This window comes from Camarhynchus parvulus, chromosome 1 (assembly GCF_901933205.1).
Source record: "Camarhynchus parvulus chromosome 1, STF_HiC, whole genome shotgun sequence".
Classification (NCBI taxonomy): domain Eukaryota; kingdom Metazoa; phylum Chordata; class Aves; order Passeriformes; family Thraupidae; genus Camarhynchus; species Camarhynchus parvulus.
In genome coordinates this window covers 7,900,866-7,924,240 of record NC_044571.1, presented here as the reverse complement: position 1 = coordinate 7,924,240, position 23,375 = coordinate 7,900,866, and the positions used below count along the sequence as shown (strand labels likewise).

Below are 23,375 nucleotides of genomic sequence, written 5' to 3'. Positions count from 1 at the left end.
ACCACAATTGTATGTTTGTAGCAAGAATAAATCTTAAATAAATCTGTTTTTTTAATAGAAACATCTCATTTTGGTCACAGAACTGATAAGAAACTTGTGAATTACAGCCTTTTACATCTAGGAAAAAATAAGTAGCCAAGAAGTTCTCCCTCCACACCAGTTTGCTGCCCCAGTGAGACGAGAGTGCAGTGGGATGAATCAAATATCTGAGCCCATTACAGAGCATGAGAGACCATCTGTTGCCAAGGTAGCCTGGCTGTTCTGGGGTTTGCAACTATTTGTCTACTCCCTTGCAGTTAGGGAATAAAGATGTCCTTTTAAGATTTCTGTTTCTATTCTCTTTGACTTTTGGGCTTATCAAAGAAGAAAAAGAACTGAGAAATCAGCAGAAAAGAACTACACAAACTGTACTTTTAACTGGCACTTTCCTTTCAAAAAAAATCAGAACTGCCAATCAGGCACATAGACAAAATCAGGAAGAGCAGAAGAACCTACCTTTTCCTTCAGCTTTTGAGAAGAGGTACAGCATTTCCTCCATGTGACATGGCATCTCCTCCTTGGTCCTGAAGCCCCAAATTATAAGTACAATAAGGCATTATTTCGAGCTAGGAGCTTTTAAGCTGTGGAGTTCAAGAACAGAACCAATACATCTAAAATGTGTGTTCTGCAGGTCTTTTAGCTTGTGCTGCAAGAAAACACCTGACTGCTTGAATTAGCACACAGAGCTAAGAAAAGCAGCTGATACCACTACCACCTATATATAGTACACTTTCAATTAAGAATAATGTACATACAGAGAAACCATCTCTAAACATAACTCCTAAAGTACAAACGATAAAGAGTAACATATTCAGTAAAAGTGTTCTTTGTGCAAGTGAAAAGGGAGGATGCCAGATGCATTCTCAGAACACTGAGACTGTTTTGTGCTCAAGTGTGATTGAACTTTGATGATGAATTTTGCTCCATGGCTTGCAGAGGTGTAGCTGTCACATCCATTTTTGAATTGGATGAATCCAGGACCAAACTGTGGCTTTAATAATCAGAAGTAAGGGACCAAGAGCATTTAATCAGTCTTCAGTGCAAACTTTGGACATGCTATTTTCTTGAAGTAGTGACAGATGTAACGATACAATAACAATTACTCCATAGATGATAGATTACCAACTGCTAATGTATTCCTTGTCCTTGCCTGAACTGTTCTATGGCTGCCTGAAAAGGACTGGGTTTGCAGTTGGACCTGAAGCATCAGCTCAGTCCTGATTGGCTCTATTGCCAAGAACATGTTTTTTGGGTTGCAGAAGGACAGCTTCGTGCCTAAATAAATTGTAGCATAATTGGAAAAAATATAACATAACAGTGTGAATTGGGTCTGACTAGAACAAATTACATTCTGAAGTTCTTTGATATTTTTGTTGTTTTAGTTTTGAATGTATTTCCTATTGTAGCTCATTCTGTTAATACTAAGGTAAAAGGAAGTCTTACCCACTTCTTTGCATGTTCATTGGGAATTCAAGAAAAGGGCTTTATAGTAAGTGAAAGTCATGGTTCAAACAATTTAAGCATTTTAAGATAGATTTTTGCATTTACTAGATAGAAGTCACTTAGTAAGTTTGCTTTTCTTACGTTCCAGTGTGTGCATTTTCCAGCACTTTTTATATTTACTGGATTCTGTTCTTAAAAAGTCTGGGTTATTTTACTGTCACAACTACAATTTTCATCTCCCGTCAAAAAACCCCATATTATTTAGCTACTTACCAGAATGTAGTTTCTTTATTGCTGGGAAATATTTAGGGCAGTAGTTTAAATAATAGAATTTTAGGAGCTGAACATTTATGTCCCTCTTCCTTCTGTCCCTGAGATACACTGAATATCCTTGAGGATGTATTTTGATACCAGCTGAACCAGTGTGACTCCCAGTGAAAGCTCCTGAGTGAAGGAGTGGTTGTACAGGATGAGGCCCACTCTTGCTCAGCCCTTTGTCTGTGACAGTAGCCTGGGACGTGCAGCTATGGCAAATATGACAGCAGGGTCACAGCTCCCTGAGGGGAATCAGTTAATTGTCTTAACATTTGGTGGGGTTTTGTCTAAGGCATTGACTGAGTGCTGTATATTTGGATTTGTCTCTGTTTACTGTCACATGAGCTAAACACTTCTTCAGAACAGGAGCTGAAACTGTTTTTTCCATCTGGTAGCCAGAATGAAGTGTGTGATCTGAAGGTCTGTCCTTCCAATACATTATTTGTGCAAAAGCATCATGTGCTGTAAGTAACCAGGGGTGCACTCTCTGACTGTTACATGTCCCAGGAATTATTGGCAGGTGAATGTCTTTTGGAGAAAGACACTTGCTGCTGCTCTCCAGTGCCCTTTCAACACCTGGCCTTCAGCAACTACTGCTTTGAAGCAAGACAGTCCTTTGATGTAAAGGGTTTCCTTTTTTTATTTAAGTCTTTTGGGAAGTTACTCCACGTGGAAGCACCTCTCCTCTGAAGTCACACTGACATGCTTGGGAGTGTTCAGCCTGGAGAAGGCTCTGGGGAGACCATAGAGCCCCTCCTAGTGTGGAGAGGGGGCTTACGGGACAGGCATGTAGTGATAGGACAGGGAGAATGGCTTTATACTGAGAGTAGGTTTAGAATGGATGCTAGGAAGAAACTATTTCCTGTAGTGAAGCACTAGTGCAGGTTGCCTAGAGAAGTTGTGGGTGCCCCATCCTTGAAAGGCCAGATTGGATCAAAGGAACAACCTGGTCTAGTGGAGGGTGTCCTGTCCATGGCAGGGGTTTGGAACTGGATGATCACTGCAGTCCATTCCAACCCAAACCGTTCTGTGATGCTGTGAAACAAGTTAATACATTTTGAGTAGATTGGCTTTGTTGCCTTGATGTGCAGAACCAAATCCTGTTGTCAGCCCTGGGTTGAACACAGTTTGTTTTGATTAGAATTTCTTGGGCTTCAAGTTTGACAGTTCACTTTCTTTGCTCTTACTGCTTGCTTAAAATCATGTGAGTGCTGCATGTAGGAGCATCTTGAACAAGGTGAAGTTGGATACTGTTAAGTAGATGTATCTTAGCTGAGCTTAGCCCCAACACCAAGTTTTGAAATTTAAAAGTAAAGAATCCTGAAAGAACTGAAGTACGTTGCAGGACAATTTCCTTTTATTTTGTTACCTGAATTTGAGGGCAAATAGAATTGCATGTTTACATGGATGTTCTCAATGTTTCAGAAACTTATGCTGCCAAATGATTTAATTTCAGGTGTATTATGTGGAACAATCACCAAAAAAGGTTACTTGAAGTAACCTGTTTTTCAGTGAGAATAGTTTAGTTTGTAACCATCACAGTTACTCAAATTCTGTCCTGTACTGTACCATTAAGACATTTATTGCTTTGAACTAATGTTGGAACCTGATGCAGTTGACTGTGTCTCATATACACTCACTTCTTTAGGAGGAGAAGGAGCTTAAAGGGTTTTTTTCTGTAATATTTGCTATTTGAGATAACATTTTCTGACTGCTGCTTATCAGGTATTTTTTTAAATGTTGAAAGTTAGATGCTTCTTGCTCTTCTGAATAGTAGCTTAATGACAGGTTTTGTATTAATCATTGAATGCATTTCACTTTCACTGCATGTCAGTGTTAATGAGTGAAATGCTGTGACCTCCAGTTCTCTATTCTGATTATGTAAATAATTTCCTCCTTCCTGAAAGATACAAGGCACAGGGAGGAAAGAAAATGGAAAATGTGTGGGGGTGTCTATGTGTTGTAACTACTGAATTAGGTCAGTGTTACAGATTTGGGGGAGGTGTTTCTGGTTGAAAAGTCATTCTGGTTGAAATAAAGGCATAGGGTAGAAGTCTAGAATTTTTAAACTAGAATCACATCATAATCCTTGTGATGAGTCAGTACTTATTAAGGTTTTAAGAAGGCAGTTCCTAGAATCCTGTATGAAACAAATCAGTGATACCTTTCAACCCCAAATTTGTATTGCTGCTGTTAAGCCTTTTTGCAGTACACATCAACTTGTAATGAAGCACATCTGTGAGCTCCCATTTCATGGGAACATCATTCTGTGAATAAATTGCTGTATGGTTGTTAGAAAGCTCTGTTGTTACATGTTAAGCAGCTCTTACTCTGGCATTCATTGTTACCACATGGCAAAGTAGATTTTGTGACATATGTCCTCACTTGTGTATAACCAGAATACTTTAGTTAAAGGAAAAATAGTTCTGTCCCCCTAGATAGGGCTTAGGTAAGGCTTATGAATAATAAAATGTATTTTGAGGTCTGCCTCTGTTATCTGGTACCTTGCATTTGCTTTTTTCTGAGACTCTGTATTTTAAGTAGCTAATTCAGGGAAAAGGACTGTATGTAGTGGGATATTTCAGTAACTTTTGAAGAGGAGACTTTGAGAAACTCAAATGAAGGCCATTCTAGAAGTCAGCTGTATTAGAAACATATATTTGTTCCTATATCATTGCATGCTAAGATGCCATCCTTTGTGTTGTCCTGTAACAGAGTATTGTGTACATGTTTGCTTCTTACCTAGCACTTATCCAGGAACCCACATCTGATTTTTTTTCCCCTGGCTTTTGAAAAGATTGATTTCTCCCCAGAACAAAATTAACCTATTCTGCCATGTAGGTATGAGACTGCAGCCTGTGGAAGCTGAGGTGAGGTTCAGGTGTGCAGCTGTACTGGCTGGTTGAGCCTGGAAGCAGAGGCCCCTCCTGGAGGACAATGTTGTGCCTGGTGTCTTCTGTGTGGGCAGCAGGGGCTCTCCTGGAGCTCCTGGGTGGTGCCTTCTCAATGGGGACCATGGGGAGTCAAAAAATCTATAGTAGTCTTTTTCTGGGGCTGCTGAAATTCCAAGGAGTCAGGTGGAGCAAAAACTGGCTTTCATTTAGTGGTGGATAAGGGTGACAAAAGGAGATGGGAAAAACATGTCAAATAGGAATTTTCTCAGTTGACATCAAAAGCAAGAGTCAGTGGGATTCATTTGACTCAGTCTTCATAGCCTCATAAACTGCTTGATTAGCAGTGGAGGAGTGAGTTTGTCACTTAGCAGGGTTCTGTCTCCATCTTGGCCCTGTGTTAAAACATCCATTCAGAGCTTTGGGTAAAGGTGGTACTTTTTTTTAATGTGACTTGTACCTGTTGCTATAGGGCAACCCTGGATGTATGGACAGACTGGGCAATGAGGTACTGGCAGGCAGTGCTGCAGAAAGGGACCTGGGGTCCTGGTCAATGGAGAGTTGAAGGTGGGTTAGCAGTGCCCTGACAGCCAGGAGGGACATCTGTGTCCTGAGGGGCATCAGGCACAGCATCACCAGCTGGGCAAGGGAGGGATTGTCAACTGCTCTGCTCTGGGGTGCGCAATGATGTAAGAAAGACATGAAGTTCTTAGAGAATATCCAAAGGAGGGCCATGAGGATGGTGAGGGGTCTTGAGGGGAAGCTGTATGAGGAGCAGCTGAGGGCACTTGGTCTGTTCAGCCTGGAGGAGGCTGAGGGGAGACCTCACTGCAGTTACAGCTTCCTTGTGAGGGGAGCAGGAGGGACAGGCACTGATCTCTGCTCTGTGGGGACAGTGACTGGACCCCGAGGGAATGGCCTGAAGTTGTGTCAGGAGAAGTTTAGGTTGGCTGTCAGGAAAAGGTTCTTCCCCAACAGGTGGCCAGGCACTGGTAAAGGCTCCCCATGGCAGTGGTCACAGCACCAGCCTGGCAGAGCTCAAGAAGTGTTTGGACAATGCTCTCAGGCACATGGTGTGACTGCTGGGGAAGGTTCTGTGCAGGGCCAGGAGCTGGACTGGATGATCCTTGTGGGGCCCTTCCAACTCGGTGTATTCTGTTGATTCTAGGATAGTATGCTGAATCCAAAATCAGAAGTAGTAGAAATGAGATGTATATAAAAACTAACAGGGTATTCAATAGAATTCAGCTGAATTGTTCTATTGGGCTGTCTGTACACTTGTATATACATATATGCCACTGCATCAGTTTACATTTGTTTATAAATTATCAAATTCATTGTAAATAGGTATAAAGGCAATTCTTGAGCTGAGCCAAACTGTGCCTTGATGCGTTGTAACTCTAAAAAATTGAATTGAATAGCCTGAATTTAAAAAGTGATGGGAATTCAAAGTTTCATGGTTAATTAGTTCTAGGGAGGTTAAAGCAGTGATGTGTTCTCTGTGGGCCTGCAGTTTGATGTTTTCTCTGAAACAGAAATGGTGAATGAGTGGCTGAAAACAGGACTGGTGAACCACTGCCTTCTAATACTGTTTAAATTGCATGCATTGGATTATAATTGCATTTACGAAAGTATGTTTGTATATTCTGTAATTAAAAGGAAAATACCTGAACAAGGATATCCCTGCAATTGAGAACATGCCTCAGACTACAAGAAGCACTCAGATGATTTATTGGAGGTGGAATGTTTTTAGTTAACTGCAGCATAACTTGAAGTTACTATTGTGTGTCTTGAGGACATCACATAAACTTGGAGGGAGAAGTGATGGACTCACTTAGGAAGTTGGCCTTGTCTAATGCACATGACTAAGACAAGTGAAACTCTGTGTAAGCCCTGAAATACGCTTTCCTGGGAATGTAATTTAAGTAATATGCGTGGAGAATCATCATTAGACTCTAAAGCAAACAATCCCTAAATAAGAGGAAGAAAAAAATAGATGAGTCCTTTATGTAAATGCTTTGTATTTACTGGCATCTACAAAATTCATAATATTTTTCTTAGATTTTATTTCATTCTATGAATTTGTAAGATTTCAAGTAAATTGGTTATTTCAGTAGTAGCTTTCTTGTATCTTCTTAAGTTGTGCTACTTGTCTTGAGCAGAATGGAATTTACAAGAATGCTTTGCCCACATCCTTCAGCTAAGCACAGAGGCAAAATGTGAGGGTAAGTTCACACTAATGTCAGTCAGTCTGGCAGGAGGGCTGCAGTTTGTCCTGGTTCCCTGGCTGGCATTAGGGTGAGTACTGTCTGGCCTTCACATAATTAAAGAAACTGAAAAATAATCAGTCTTTGTACATTTGGTGGGCTTTTGTTGTTGTTTCCTTTAGGAGTCCGAACCAGCTCACTTCATGATAATTCAGCCCAAAGCATTAGAATAGGGAAGAGATGAAATCAAGCAGCTTGCCCTTGGCACCAACTATTTTGGAACTGCAGCTGCTGGTGGACACTTCTGCCTGCAGTTTAAGCCGGCCTGGACCAGGATTGCTGCTGAAATGAGCTGTTTTACTATTTTCCTGCTTCTTTGCTACCTCGCTCCTTGTGCCAGCACAAGGTTTTTATGTGGCTGTTCTGTGACCCAGCCCTGTTAAGGAAGAATGGTGGTGATTAAAGGTTGATTGTGGTGGTGGCTGGCTTAGGGCTGCGGAAGAGTGCAGTGTGAGTTGGCAGCAGTTTGATTTCACTGGTTTTATGTGAGTACCTCCAAACCTCCATCAGGTAGTGCAGAACTGACTGCATTGAATTGCAGTAGACTGCAGTGTGTGTGTGTGTTTGTATATATATATATATGTGTGTCCGGAAACTTACTCTTGCTGGTACTATCTACTTAGTGATCTTTATAAACACCAGTAGAAAACAATTAAATACTCAGGAGGGCATTATTTAAAAAGCGCGAATTAAATACCAAATACATTCATTTCAAAAATTGCATTTCAAAAATCAGTTTCTTCCTGAAGAAAGCTTTGAGTTGGTAATGCATTTGTTCTGGACTTAGTAGGCTTACTAAGCCTTATGAATATGAATTATGAAAGCTAGAGATGGATAACAGTTGAGTGTTTTGAAACAGTACAATTTTACTGAAAAGTGAACATTATTCTAATGACATTATTAGAGATCTCTAAGTTTGTTGGTGCTGTTAATACTAGAGACTAGACAGAGGAGTTGGAGTGTATTCAGTCAGTTTTTATTGTATATGTCATGCCTTGCAAATTCACACAATATAAGAAAAGGTTTTAAAGTGTTTTGGAGAAAGATAACAGCATTGAAACTTAACTTGAGATGAGACATCATAATAAAACACTTAGGAATATGTATGCATGGTGTTATAACAGAAATTTCACTCCAGTTGTTAACTTGAGGTTTTGGTGATTGGATCAGGAACTCAGCACTGCCAAATGCATCTTCCTGGAAGCTCATACAACTCTTTGTATCACCTTACTTGGCTTTTTAACTTCCTGGGAACTGTTTTTGTTTTATGTGGTGCTTGGAGGTCTGAGTTGCTCTGGGAAATTACATTTCAGCTTCCATGGTTATACAATGCCTGGGGTATCGAGTAGAATTGCTGTTATAACTTCATGCAGCTCTTTTTGTCTGTATATAACACAGTGAAGTTGAAGCACAGTGAATATGGAACTGTTGGCATAGCATTACAAGGTCAACAAATCTGATGTCACAATTTTCTTCATATAACCTGCTAAACTGCTTGGTGGGGATGTGATGGGCTTTGTAGTGGGGCTGAAAAACCAGTGGACTCAGGCTTTCATAGGCACATGCTGGGTTAAGGGAATACAAGTCAAATTCCCTGGGTGAATACTGATGTGCTAAGAGGAGTTTGGCTGCATGGTCTCCATTACTCTCAGCTGAGGTAGGATCAGTCTCTTAACTCCCTCTGACATCTGCAGTTAGACAGTGTCAGGAGGAGAGTATTGCAAAGATTACAGATTTGGCTTTTTAGGCTCTTAACCAAGTCATTTCTACATAGACCTTGAGCAGCACCATGAATTCAGATGGAGAATCTACTGTAGGAATCCAGGAACAAAAGAATCAGAGCAAAGAGCTGCACACATTTACTCTGAACACAGGGTAAACAGACACACATTTGGAGGGTGTATCAGTTTCTCAATGGTATAAAGGTGATTGTAAGTGTAATTTTTACTTAGAACATTAAAATAATGTTAAATATTTCAAATGTGGCTTTGTCAGTTGTATTGAATAAGAACTAATAAGTCTAAAATAAAAGACTCTATAGCAATGTATTTGTTTCTGTAATGCTCTTTTCCAGGTGTGGATTGAGTTTCCTGCATATGTTAATACAGGATGTTGTCTTTTTTTTTCTTCTCCAGATTATGCAATGGTCTCTGCAAGATGGCATGTTCTTGAGTTGGAGCTTTTTAAGGCAAGCATATGCTGGTACTTCAACTTTACTAAGTGGACTATAATTTCTTCTCTCACATCAACTACATAAGCAGACAAAATTGCAAAGATCTGCCCTGTGTCGAGTATGACAGCCACGACTCGTGGCTCTCCGGTAGGAGGGAATGATAGCCAGGGCCAGGCTCCTGATGGACAGTCCCAGCCTCCCCTCCAGCAGAATCAGGTATGGTATTAACAATCAATTCATCTAAAAATAAAGGACTTTGTTCTTTAGAAATAGTGTTCCTGAATTATTTGAATTTGTATATTTCTGGAGATCTCTAGTTAACTTAGGACATTTTTGTGTGCGTGTCTGGAAGTACAACAATATTTTGAGGGATGAAGGCAGTGGTATTGGCAAAGTAAATATGGTTAGGGAGTATGGCACTGCAAAAATGCTCCCTTTCCAGGCAGTGGCATAGTTCTTTCAAGCATACCTGTTTTGGATAAGAAGTCTTCTTGGATTAATACCAGAAGCTTTCTCAGAACCACATTGTAGAACCTGCCACAGATTGGTAAAACCACACTACATCTGTGAGTTTGGTTTCTGCTCAGTTTTGCAAAAGCACTTTGTGGATAAGGCAACTTACTCAGGTATCAGCCCTTCCAGAGCAGCTGCATCCTGGTCTCTGTTCGTTGTACTTGACTTCCTGAACAGCTTCTCATGTTCCTTGCTTTCAAAAGAAAAGCAAAAGCTTTCATATATTACATCACAGTGTGATGATTCTTTTTTGTTGGGGAAAAAAATACCAGAGAAGATGCAGTATCATGTAAAACCAAAACCATTTAAGAGAAGAACTATGCTTTGTTATTTAACTCAGTGTGAAGATGGCATTTTTTTAATACCATAAGGTTTAGTGATTGCTCCTTCCTGAGAGTGGATTGTACTTCGATATGTGTGGTGGGCTGGCCCTGAACTGCCAAGGAAGTCTCCACTGTCTGACTCCCTCTGCCTCAGTGGGATGGGGAAGAGAATTGGAAGGAAAAAGTGAGAAACTGTTTGGGCTGAGATAAATGCAGTTTAATAAATGAAAGGGATAGGGGGAAACAAGTGATGCAAGTGCCATCACTCACTACCAGCTGATGATGCCCAACTGGTCCCCAAGCAACAGCTGCCTTGGGAAAAAACCCCCTTTGTTTTATTGTCAAATGTGATGCTCTGTGGCATGGAGCGTCTTTGGGTCATTTCAGGTCAGCTCTCCCGGCTGTGTCCCCTCCCAGCCTCTTGCCCTGCTGACTGCTGGGGGCAAAGTGAGAATCAAAGGATGGGTAAGATTCAAAGGGACAACTGGTGGTCATCTAATCCAGGTTGCCTGCTCAAGCAGGGTTCCCTAGACCACCTTACTGAGGATTGTGACCAGACAATATATCTCCAGAGAAGGAGACTCCAGAACCTCTCAGGGCAATCCATTCCAGTGCTTACTCAGCCTCACTGTTAGGTTTCTTCCTTGTGTTCAGGTGGAACTCTGTTTCAGTTTTTGCCCATTGACTCTTGTCCTATTCTTGGGCATCATGAGGCAGAGCCTGGGCCATCCTCTGACACCTTTCTGCAGATATTGATGAGATCCCCTCTAAACCATCTCCAGGTTAAATAGGCCCAGCTCCCTCAGCCTTTCCTCTGTGAGGTGCTCTAGTTCCTTCATCACCTTTGCTGTTCTCTGCTTGACCTGCTCCAGGAGCTCCACCTCTCTCCTGTACTTATGAGCCCCAAATTGGACACAGCACTCCAGGTGATCCTCACAGGGCTGAGCAGAGTGGCAGCATCCCCTCCCTGACCTGCTGGCAGTGCTCTTCCTAATGCACCCCAGGATCCTATTGACCCTCTTGGCCACAGAGACACGGTGCTGGCTCAGGGACAGCCCATTGTACACCAGGACCCCCAGGTCCTTCTCCCCAGAGCTGCTTCCCAGCAGGTCAGTCCCAGCCTGTCCTGGTGCCTGGGGTTGTTCTTCCACAGTGTAGGACCCTGCATTTGCCCTTGCTGGGTTCCAGGAGGTTCTCTGTCCATCTCTCCATCCTGTTGAGGTCCTTACCCAGGGCTGCAGGGGTCTCTGGGGTATTGGCTCCTCCTCCCAGCCTTGTGTCACCAGAGAACTCTCTGAGGAGGCATCTGCCCTCAGCCAGGTCATTGATGAATAAGTAAAACAATCCTGGGCCAAGTATTGAACCTTGGGGGCCACCACTGGTGCCAGGCCTCCAACTGGACCCTGTGCCACCAAGTAGCAACCTCTGGGATCTGCCATTCAGGCACTTCTCAGTCCACATCACTGTCCACTCACCCTGTCCTCGCTTCTTGAGCTTGTGAATGCAGAGGCTGTGAGAGACAGTGTCAGAGCCTTGCTGAAGTCGAGGCAGACAACATCCCCATCCAGGCAGTTGTTTCATCATAGAAAGCAATCAGGCTGATCAGACATGATTTACCTTTAGTGAATCCGTGCTGACCTCTCCTGATGTCCTTTTTGTCTTCCATGTGGGTAGAGGTGGCCTCCAGAGTGAACTATTCTGTTGCCTCTCCAGGGGTTGAAGTGAGGCTGACTGGCCAGTAGTTCCCTATGTCCTCCATCTTGCTCTTATTGAAGGCTGGGGTGACATTTGCTTTCTTCCAGCCCTCAGGCACCTCTCCTGCCTCACTATGATTCCAGCAGTTTTCTCAGCACTTGTGGGTGCATCCATCCCATCAGGGCCCATGGACCTGTGGATATGAAGTTTATTACATGGTCTCCACCCAGTCTTCTTGGCCAAAGGAAAAGTCCTTCCTCTAGACCTTCTGCTTAGTCTCCTGGCTGAGGCAGCGACAGGACCACATTTTCCCATGTATTTATTTTGGTTATAATGTATTTGAAGAAGCCCTTGTTGTTACCTGAGACCTCCTTAACCAGGTTTAATTCCAAGTGAGCCTTGGCTTGCCTCATTGCCTGGCATCTCTTCATACTCTGACAACATCCCAGGTGGCCCTTCCTGCTTCCACCTCATGGTATCTCCTGCCTATGTCTGAGTTCTGACAGGAGTTATCGAAGAGAAAAACAGGCCTTGAATCTGTGATAGCACTGTTCACCAAGAGACAAAACACTGATGTGTTCCCAGTGCTGTTTTGGTCCCAAATCCAAAACCAAGAACCCCACAGGCTGCTGTGAAGTAAATAACACTTTCTGCCAAACAGATGTGGCGCAGCAGGTGAAAAATGTTCTTGAGCTTTTGTCTTCCTAAGTCTTGCTCTTATTGTCAGTTCATACTACTTCTGTGTATGAATAATATGAGACATCTGCATAACGTGTTGTATTTTGCATGGCCCATCAAAGAGGATTTAACTTTTCTTCAAGGTTGATTAGTAGACGGTTATAGTAGTGAGTCACTTATGTGTAGCAAAGTCTTTTAGAAAATGTTTTTCATTATTGTTTCTTCTGTGCTTTTGTTGAAGACTTCATCTCTCTACTTAAAGTAATCAACTTTTCTGGACAAGATTTATAAAAACTGAAGCTTCAGTGTATTTATTTCACCTTCTGGAAAAATGATCTGCTGAAAATAGAAGCCGTTACCAAGAAAACCCCACTTTCCTTGCTGGGAAAGTAGCTTGATTTTTAACTGCCAAGATAGAAAAATATAGCACATTTTATGCTCTATTTTTGTTGATAAATCTGAAATAAAACTATTTTATATTGATACGTACTTGAGATATTTCTTTGGAATACATTATGACCGAAAACTGCCAAAACAAGTGGAACACAAGTGTAGGTAGTACTTGAAGTGTTTTCCATCTTCATTTTAGACTTCTTCACCTGATTCTTCAAATGAGAACTCTCCAGCTACCCCGCCTGATGAGCAGGGCCAAGCTGATGCTCCACCCCAGCTTGAAGATGAGGAGCCTGCATTTCCACACACAGACCTGGCAAAGTTGGATGACATGATCAACAGGTATTTTCACACTTTTTAAAAGAGGTGTTGATGAGTTGTGTAAACATCTTGATAGTGGAATCAGAATTTTTATATCTTTGTTTCACTGGACTTCTTGAAATGCTTTTTTTGTTGGGTTAAAGTTGTAAAGAGAAAGAAGCTTGAAGCAGAATATGGTTTTCTTTGGGTTGGTTAGTGTAATACTTGTCAGGGCATTTAAAAATCTATGTATTGAGCCTATATTTAAAAGCATTACAATGGGGCAAGAATTCTTGATTTTTCAGAAGCACAATTGAAATTGGGTTTGTTTGTTTTTGAATATAGGCCTCGATGGGTTGTTCCTGTATTGCCGAAGGGGGAATTAGAAGTTCTTCTAGAAGCTGCTATTGACCTAAGTAAAAAAGGTAACTGAAAGACATTTGATTATTGGACTGGTGTGCAAATTTTTTTTTGTCTTTTGAATCCCTGGTGAACGTTTAAAATTGTTAATAATTTCTGTTACAACCCTGGTTTTGAAGATTGTATCAGAGTGCTATGCAAAATCTTATGAGAACTTTAAAAAAGCCATGAATGTAGTTAGAAATAGGTGCCTTAGCACGAGTTGGGAAGTTGAATAAGCTCAGAGACATAAAAATCCTGTCATTCCTGTCATATCTGTTTTCTGTATTCACTTTGATATCAGACCTAGTGGGTTCGGTCTTTATAGCAGATGCTAAAACGCAAAAAATTCTAGTTGGTTTTATTTTTTAATAAGTTTCTAGTCTACTTTTCAAATGTCTTGCCAGAAATTTTTGTTCAGATTTGGCATTCGTATACTTTTAAGAATATTAGAGAAAAGTTAGAATTTTAAACCGCATGGCTTAGACTAATTAGTCCTACCAGTGCTGGTGCCTGACTTGGGAGTAAGAGGGTTCCATATCAGGACAGTGTGTGTGCCTGTTAAATTGTACTGGTCAGATTGACAGGTTTGCCATGTGTTCTGCAAAGTTCTGTTCTCCTGGGAGATTGCTTGTGTTTGGGTAATAGCAGGAGTCACAGCAAAATAATTTTTTAGGATATCTGCACTTAACAGCTCTTTGTGTTTCGAATACAGCATTATACAAAGTGCCTGCTCTTTCTTCTGCATAGGTGCTGGCCCAGGACAACTTCATTTCCATGTTAATAAATGTTATTCTTAGGCAGCTTCAAGACTAAACTGATTGTGGTCATGAAATTCTGGGTTGTCTTGATTGTTAAGTCTCTTTTGCTTTGGAGCACTCTGTGGAGAAACAGAAGTTAGGGTGCATCCTTGTGATCCAGCAAGGATAATGACATATTGTTGCCAACACTGATTTATCAGCTCTAGTTGTGCTTGAAATTGGTAGCTTTGTGTGTAGCTGGGTCTGGCAGGAATCCTCAAGCAAGTGTAGGATGTTCAAGGGATCACATCTGTTCTGAAGGGAAAAGAATGCCAGCTTTTCAAGAGAAAGTGCAGCCACCTTTGTGTCTGCGTTGTTGGAACACTGCAGTAAGAAGAAATTATCTAGTTGTGATTTGTGAGAGAGGAGAAGTATATTTTGCCAGCTGTTAAGTCATCTTTAAAAAGAAAAACAACCCAAAACCTAAAAGCTGTCAATGAAGTTAAGTAATAAGAGCAGAATGAGATTTCTAACTACTCCTGACATCAACGTACTTCCCCAAAGCATCCAGGCTTAGTTGGAAGTTCCCCAAAATAAAAGCTTATTTTTCTTCTTGAAGTTGTGGAAAACAGTGGAAACATATTCATATGCTTTTGCACTTTGATTTTAATTAAGTTGTTGGCGTGCAATTCTAAAAAGTACTTCTGTGTTGCTACTTAATTATGTTTCCTCTTGCCCTCTAGATGAATTGCTATGTGTAAACACTAGGATTATTAGATAAGGAGAAAACAAGAAGCCCTTAATATTAGTTGTTTACTGTGTTATCTTTACAGCTTCATCCTAGGTTTTTGGAGGTTTTTTTGCTACTTGAAGTTACATGATGGCTAATGTGGTTCTTTTTAAATAACTTCCAGTTCCCAAGGAATATGATAGGGTGTAACTGACACTGTTTTGGTAGCTCAGAGCTTGGCAGACACTGTTTGAGTGGGGTATATATAGAGAAGCAATAGAAATGGTTTGGTTGTGTATATTTCTTAATAGATTAAACTGCTCCATTATCTCAGTAACATCTAAAATTCAACCCCTTTCTACCTGTCTATGGGAGTTTTTCATATTCTGACAAGATCTGTTTTCAAAAGGAGGAAGTGAAAGGATATACTGAGAAATAATCAGCTTTTGAATTACATAAACTCTGTATTTCTGACTGTATCCTATTTAAATTGTGAAGCAACAAAACCTAGAAAGACACCACTACATGTTTTTGCAGGCACTATTTACTTGTGGTTAGGACTCTTAAAAACCTTTTATTCCTAACACGCCCCATGGCCATCAGCATTCTGGAGTGACTTCAGGGTAGCTACTTCTTTGTGACCTGGCTATAAAATCAGAGTGATATTTGCATCATCTTTAAATCTTTTCAGGAACTACAATTGGACATAACTAAACTAATTGAAAGTATTTATATGAATGAAATGTCAGCATTACCACCTTCAAGTGAAAGGAGCGAATTTGACAGAGTAGTGTGAATCCTGTTAGACTGTGACTTGCATTATTCCTGGCAGATGCACCCATTTGTGGAAAATTCTCTTTTTATGTGTAGGCATCGATGTATTATTCTTTGTTAAACAATGAGCCATGAAACTATCAACAGATAGTCTGGAGTTACTTGCTAATAGAAGAAGACCTATTTGAAAAATAGCATTTAATAGCTAGACTGATGTTTATCTTCACAATAAATCTGGAATACTTATGGAGTATTTTCAGTAATGAGATTTGCTCCAGAAGTAAATGCCGTGGTGAATTGGATACTATAAATTTAAAAAATAAAAAATTGTTTATTTTAAGGTTTTGGTTTTTTATAGGCAAGAATATTCTCTACTCTTTCTTTCAGAAGGATTTTATTGCTCCTAACATTTACACTCAGTTTTTAACATGCTGCCAGAACTTTACAATGTGTCACATGCAAGCAAGATGCAAGGCAACTTCTGGAATTTATAACTAACTTAAACTGAAATGAGATTTCACTACACAAAGTAAACCTTCATCCTTGATCCCAAATCTGTGGTTTTGATGAATTGCATGGAATGGGAGAGAGAGGGAGGCCCTAGGGACAAAAAAAACCAAAATCTGTGTGTGTGCATGGGCACGTGTGCATCCAAAAGTTAGGCCAGCCAAGCAATGAGATTTTTTCCAGCACCCTCTAAAGACCATCTCCATCTCTCTCAAGATAATTCATCTGCATTTCTGTGGGACCACTACTGAGTTCTTTACTGAAGCTGTATCTTCTTCATTTTCTTGAAATGGGTATTTTTACCTGTCTTCACTAACTGGTTTTGCTGTTAGCAAGTAGATAAGAAGAACATAAAGAAGAATTGTACCTATTCTTATGTTTGCTAGTATATCTATTGAAGTATGTTGTAAACATGGGGGAAAAAAACCAACCCAAGTCACATGTTTTTAAAAACAATTTAAAAATTATGTAAAGGAGTAATTTTTTGACGTGGTTTTGCTAGAACATTAATCCATCGAGTTTTTTGTCCATTTAAGCTTATGTAAGTTTGTTTTCATCCAAGATTTGTTTAGAATCAGTTCTGAAACTTTAAACACCAAGCCTTTGAAGTCCAAATACTGTGATTTCACCCCAGCCAGCAGCTAAGCACCACACAGCCACGCTTGCTCGCTGCCCCTCTGCTGGGATGGGGGAGAGAATCAGAAAGGCAAAAGTTAAAAAACTCAGGAGTTGGTATAAAGACAGTTTAAGAGGTAAAACAAAAGCAAAGTTTTTTTATTTACGTGCCAGCAAAGCAAATCAAGGAATTCATGCACCACTTCCCATGGGTGGGCAGGTGCTCAGCCATCCCCAGGACAGCAGGGCTCCATCACATGTGACAGTGACTTGGGGAGACAAACAACATCACTTCAAACATCTCCCCCTTCCTTCTTCCTCAGCTCTGTAGGCTGATCATGACCCCATATGGTCTGGGATATCCCTGTGGTCCTTTAGGCTCAGCTATCCTGATTGTATCCCCTCCCAAATCCTTGTGCACCCCCAGCTTACTTCCTGGCAGGGTGGTGTGAGAAGCAGGAAAACCTTGGATCTGAGAGCCCTGCTCAGCAGTAAAGAAAACATCCCTGTGTTACCAACACTGTTTCCAGCCCAAATCAAAACACAGCCCTGTACAAGCTACAGAGAAGAACTTATCAGCACCAGCACACCAAGTCTCTGCTTTCAGCATGTAAAATGTTCATGTAACAGCTAATGAAATTCCATGTCTAACAGTTTGTTTTTCTTTCTTATTTTAAATAGGCCTTGATGTCAAAAGTGAAGCATGCCAGCGATTTTTTCGAGATGGGTTAACAATATCCTTCACAAAAATCCTTACAGATGAGGCAGTGAGCGGCTGGAAGTTTGAAATTCATGTGAGTTTTTAAAGTTGTGTTTCTGAAGACCGTGGTAATTTAAAAAGGAAGGAAACTGCCATTGTGATTAGGGGGAGACTGTAAAAACTGGAGCTAATCTTTGAAACTCAGTAGCAAGTTGTGAGAAAACTGTTGTATGCATGGATCTGGACAGGCAGTGGGGAGTCATCTTTCTGTCAGTGTTCCACTTTATTGCCTCCAGAGTTTTGGAAGGAAATAAAACATGAGAGATGATTTGGGGAGAACGAGAACCATGTATGTTACAAGTTTATAGTTCATATTCATTGTACAGTCCCCTGCCACATTCTTACTTGTTCTTTTTTTTTTTTATATTAACAGAGATGTATTATTAACAACACTCATAGACTAGTGGAACTCTGTGTGGCCAAGCTGTCCCAAGATTGGTTTCCCCTTCTTGAACTTCTTGCCATGGCCTTAAATCCTCACTGCAAATTCCATCTATACAATGGTACTCGTCCCTCAGAAACAGTTCCTGCAGGAGTCCAGCTCGCTGAAGATGAACTTTATGCCCGTCCTCCTGACCCACGATCACCAAAGGTGTGAGAGCCTTTTCAGACCCCTGTGTTTTACTCTGTGCAGTGTTACCTAGTGACACAGCAGCTGTAGAGAAGTGTTCTTAGAGTGGGGGCCAAAAGCCCTCTTCATTCTTCTGTCACTGAGATGTTCTGTTGCTTATGACTCCTGATTTAATGTGCATTTCCCCTTCTTACTCCTCCTGTCTTTGGTCCACCATCAAACTCTGTCTCATGTTTCTGTGGTAAGCTGGCACAACTCTGCTGGAATGCCATTTCTACTGTGTTAATTGGCTTGCTTGCATTTGCCAGTTGATGGATTTACTTTCTCCCTTAAGAAGAAATTTTGTAGGTGACACACTTTGAGGAGGAGATTATGTGATAAATTAGGAATTTTCTCTTCCTTACAGTTTCCAGTGGTGGAAGAAATGTTTTCTAATTGGACATGAGATGCCACTGTCAGTGTGGTTTTTTCAGTGGCTTTGGCTTGGTTTTGTTTTGGGGGGATGTTGAAGGTTTGGGGTTTTTGTTTGTTTGGGTTTTTTGTTATTTGTGTTTTGTAGTTGTTTCTTGGGGTTTTGGTTTCGTTGTTTTATTTTTTTAACTGGAGGTGAAAATTAGCAATCTGTCCTGGTTCTTGAGTCTGAAGTTTTCAGAATTGATCTCCAAATGACATTGATAAGACTTCAGGAGTTAACTTAATTTTATTTATTTTATATATATATATATATATATACAGCTTTTTTAGGGTGGGTGTTTTTTAGTTTTGTTTTTTTTTTCTTTTTTTTTTCTTTAGTGGAACTGCTCATTATTTACTTGTAAGAGCCAAGGATAAAAAACTCCACTGTCCTTGGACTTCCCTTGCATTGCTATTTGTGTTTAGAAGAATGTTACTTTGCATTCTTAATGTTTTTATACATGACATTATCACATCCAGGACAAAGAAAAAATACCAGAACTGTCATACTTTCTGTAATAATTTAACAGCTAAAAGTGGGCCTAAATTATAGTCACTTTTATTCCTAAATAAATTTCTTGAGTAGCTCATCTACAGCATCTGCTCTTTGACATGATAACAGAAAAGATCTTGTTGCCTGTTTCTGAGCATTTCCTTAAAACTGAGTATGTAAACTGTGTAAAGACTATTTTAAAGCAAATGTTGTCATTAAAAGGTACTTGAAAGTATTTCTAGATGATACTTTGTGAATACCAGAAAATAACTGTTTGTTTTATTACAGGGTTGGCTAGTAGATCTTATCAACAAGTTTGGCACATTAAATGGATTTCAGGTCTTGCATGATCGATTCATGAGCGGATCAGCATTGAATGTTCAGATCATTGCAGCTCTCATCAAGTAAGGTTTTTTCTAAGTAATGATTTATGCATTTGTAAAAGTTAAACTCAGTATTAAATACTTGGTTAGCAGAAAGCTTAAGACTTTTATTGAAGGGCTTCCTTTCACTCCATCTCTTCAGCTGGTTGTGTCTACCTTCAGCATTTCATGTGCTTCTAAGTAGATATCAGTTTCTTTATTAATTGCACCGTATTATCATAATGTTGCATGACTACTGATTTATGACACTTTCCTTTTTTTCTTTGTTTTTTAGGCCATTTGGACAATGTTTTGAATTTTTAACATTACATACAGTGAAGAAATACTTCCTTCCAATTATAGAAATGGTTCCACAGTTTTTAGAAAATTTAACAGATGATGAACTGAAAAAAGAAGCAAAGAATGAAGCCAAAAATGATGCTCTGTCAATGATAATCAAATCTCTAAAGAACTTAGCTTCAAGAGTTCCAGGACAAGAAGAAACTGTAAAAAACTTAGAAATATTTAGGTTAAAAATGATTCTTAGGTAAGATGCTACTTCTAATATAATATGCCACTGGTGATAATTTTTTCCACACTTCTTACATTAAATTTTTCTCACAGGTTGTTACAAATTTCCTCTTTCAATGGTAAAATGAATGCACTAAATGAAGTTAACAAAGTAATATCCAGTGTGTCATACTACACTCATCGACATGGTAATCCTGAAGAGGAAGAGTGGCTCACAGCTGAAAGAATGGCAGTAAGTGCTCCTTTTCAGTGGAGTTCATTGCATAAATTTGGTTTCTCCCTTGTACTTCAACTGTAGAAGTAGCTCTATATTGTGGATCCAGCACACATTGCTTATTTTCATATACAATGTTAGAAACATTAGGCATCATGTCATGGTAATAAAGCATTTTATAGTAGCTTTTCTGTGAAAAAAAACCTCTGCATTTGTGTCAAAGCTGCTGTTGAGAATTATTTTTCAGTCCTGCTAAAATCATGGCTTAAAAATGGATCCTAGGATAGTGTGTGTTTTATGTAGAGTTTAAAAAAAACCAGAGAAACCTAAATAAAACAAATGTGATTCATTTGCAACTGCAGTGTTGCAGTAACTAGAAATGTAATGGTCACTTAAATAAGGATGTAGTCTGGGTTTGGTGCTTCAACTTTTTCTCATTAGAGTTCTAAGTGACTGCTCTGCTTCTCACATTTCAGGAGCTGGATGCTTCACTACAGAAAACTCTAGATACCACATTTTTGTTTTAATCAATATTTTTGTATTATGAATACTGTTGCTTGAGTGTATATATAGGGAAGTATGAAAATGAGCAATTATAAAACTAAAATAAGAACTATTTTCTCTTTAATTTTTGTGAAATCTAGTTGTGTTAAGTGATTTTTACACTGTTCTGCCCCATCTTTCTGACTGGCCATGTGTTGTGAGGTTTGTAATCTACAAAAGGACATCTGACAAGAAAAAAAACCTGCAGTTTTGACTTTTTAAAGCAACAGGAGGAAATAGGTCTCTTTTTTACACATTTCCTACAGTTTGGCATCTCATACAGGACCTGTGTTTTTAACTGAAAATGCCTAGATTTCATTATTTCATGAGACCAGCTTGAATATTGTAAGTCTGATCAAGGACAGTGTTGGAGGTGATGATGCTGTGGGTGTTTGTTTTCTCTGTCAGTGCTCAGAGCACATCTTGCTTTGCTTCACTTGGAACAAAATGGTCTGACTGTGTCAGTGACACCACTGAGAAAATTGCATCTCCTTAAATATGACTTGAATATTTGCCTCTGGTTCAATAAGAAGTATTTCAAAAACCCTAAAAGTGGCAGTACTTTAATAATAATTTTTATATTTCAGTCCTTGCTTAAGTCTTTTTATGGGATATGCTGTAGGTGTACCAGTAGATTTAGACATGTCATAAACAATTTGGTTTTGATACTTAGTGACTGTGAATTGGAAAATAAAAATTTTGTTGCTTGAATAGAAGAGTTAACTCTGCTCTTCTCCACATTGGCTTCTTATGTCTGAAATTGTTTGAACATTTTCCAATAATAATCCAGTAATATATTGGATTATTTTAAATTATAATTTTTTTTTAGAGAGAGGAAATTAAAGATTAAACCCTTTCTGTTGTGCTGCATCTTTTTTAATCTGTAACAGGTTGGATTTTTGTTTTGTAGTTTAAATATTAATGATGGCATCTGAATAATTTGAGATGGCACTACTATTCTTTTTATATTCAGGAATGGATCCAGCAGAACAACATTTTATCAATTGTATTAAGAGATAGTCTTCATCAACCTCAATATGTAGAAAAACTTGAGAAAATTCTCCGGTTTGTCATCAAAGAGAAAGCTCTCACTTTGCAGGATCTTGACAACATTTGGGCTGCGCAGGTAAATAATTCAGCTGCTTGTCTGCTGCTGCACAGGAGGCGTCTCCTTGTATGTCGTGTGGAGAAGAGAACCTGGGCTGCTTCTGCTCTGTGTTAGACAAAGCTAAAGAAAATTTGAGGTGAAATGGTGTTTGTTTTTGGGGTCTTGGAGCTTAAAATTGTCATCTCAAATGTCTCCAGTAGAAGGGGTCAGCCACACATAAATATAAAGCCTGAGGGAACAGTTCAGAACATGGTGCAGAGGTGATCCTTTTTAAATATTAACAAACCTTCAGCATTGAGCAGAGACATGATGCACGATAGCTTAGTATTTTAAAATGCATGGAGAAATATGTGTTGCTGATCTCTGAGTTCCATGCAGTTGTGGAAGTTTTTCCTGGGCAGAATGTGATTAGTAAGGCTTATAATGATGACTGTTCTAGAAGTTATTTAGCTGCAAGTTCTTTTCCTTGTGTTGCAACAATGATTTTTGAAAAGTTATGAATTTTGCAATATTGATTTTTTTACTTACATGACTGGGGAGGTGGATTTCCTTAGCTGTGGGCTGCATGATTTTAACACACAGACTAGGCAGCTGGAGAGACAAAATCATTGACAATTACTAAGTATACAGAAAATTTAAAAAAATAGGATTGAAACATAAATAATGGGTAGTGAAATTCTGATTGTACAAAAAGGTCTTCAGGCCAGTCCTTCAAGTGTGGGAAGGCTAACTCTGGTTTCCAAGACAAGGAGGGAGGGCTGTACTGGTTTGGGCAGGGACAGAGTTACATTTCTCCATAGCAGCTTCTGTACTAATTATGTTATCTCAACTCTGAGTTTTCTCACTTTCCCCCTGTCACTCTCTTCCCCCATGGCACTGTGGGGTGGAGAGCTGAGTGAGCAGCTCTGTGGTGCTTATTTGCCAGCTGGGTTATACCCTGACAAAGGCCAATACAAGTTTGGTTATTTTGGTAACACAGTTTACATGTGTTCATGCTGTTCTGAGACCAGAACAGTTTGGCTTAAGTGGACTTATTTTCAGGTTACATTTATAACATTTGGGGCTGCAGGTGATGTAGGGGAGATCTCTGGTGTTGCAAGTAATTTCATCATGCCTAGGCTTCAGTTCCAGCATGGCAGTAACTGCACAGGCTGAAACTCAATACAGTCTTGTCTTATTATCCCAAAATCCTCTTAAGAAAATTTCATCATGTAGCTGAGCAATGCACAGATTACTTGAATTAAGGTCTGGGATCATACTCTTAGTTTTCAGCTTGCAGTTTGTAGATCTTTCCAGACTACAAGATACCTGTGGTGAAAAAATAAAAACCCACAAAACTTTGAGAGGTTAGTTTGCTATTAGTAGGCCTCTTTTACCTGTTTTAGAGCCTCACTTTTAATAAGAGGAGAAAAAATCTGGAATTTGGGGAAAAAAGTCTTCCAAGCAATTACCTTGCTCCTAGTGCTTGGAAATAGGACATGTGGATAAGGTAGTGTCAGTCAAACTTTCTACCCTTCCAGAAAAATGTGAATACATCGTGCAACC

The 23,375-nt window shown here is 39.7% G+C and overlaps 1 protein-coding gene across 1 annotated transcript in view; it reads left to right on the top strand.

Annotated features, from left to right (window-relative positions):
* The window catches only part of USP9X (ubiquitin specific peptidase 9 X-linked), a 98,076-nt gene that overhangs the window by 14,891 nt on the left and 59,810 nt on the right, over window positions 1-23,375 (top strand). Inside the window, exons 2-10 of the mRNA XM_030955314.1 lie at window positions 9,091-9,344; window positions 12,927-13,072; window positions 13,376-13,455; window positions 17,477-17,589; window positions 17,929-18,147; window positions 19,361-19,476; window positions 19,730-19,981; window positions 20,059-20,197; window positions 21,696-21,848. Of these exons, the coding sequence (XP_030811174.1) occupies window positions 9,249-9,344; window positions 12,927-13,072; window positions 13,376-13,455; window positions 17,477-17,589; window positions 17,929-18,147; window positions 19,361-19,476; window positions 19,730-19,981; window positions 20,059-20,197; window positions 21,696-21,848 (1,314 nt within the window). The 5' untranslated portion in view covers window positions 9,091-9,248. The remainder of the gene's footprint in view (window positions 1-9,090; window positions 9,345-12,926; window positions 13,073-13,375; window positions 13,456-17,476; window positions 17,590-17,928; window positions 18,148-19,360; window positions 19,477-19,729; window positions 19,982-20,058; window positions 20,198-21,695; window positions 21,849-23,375) is intronic.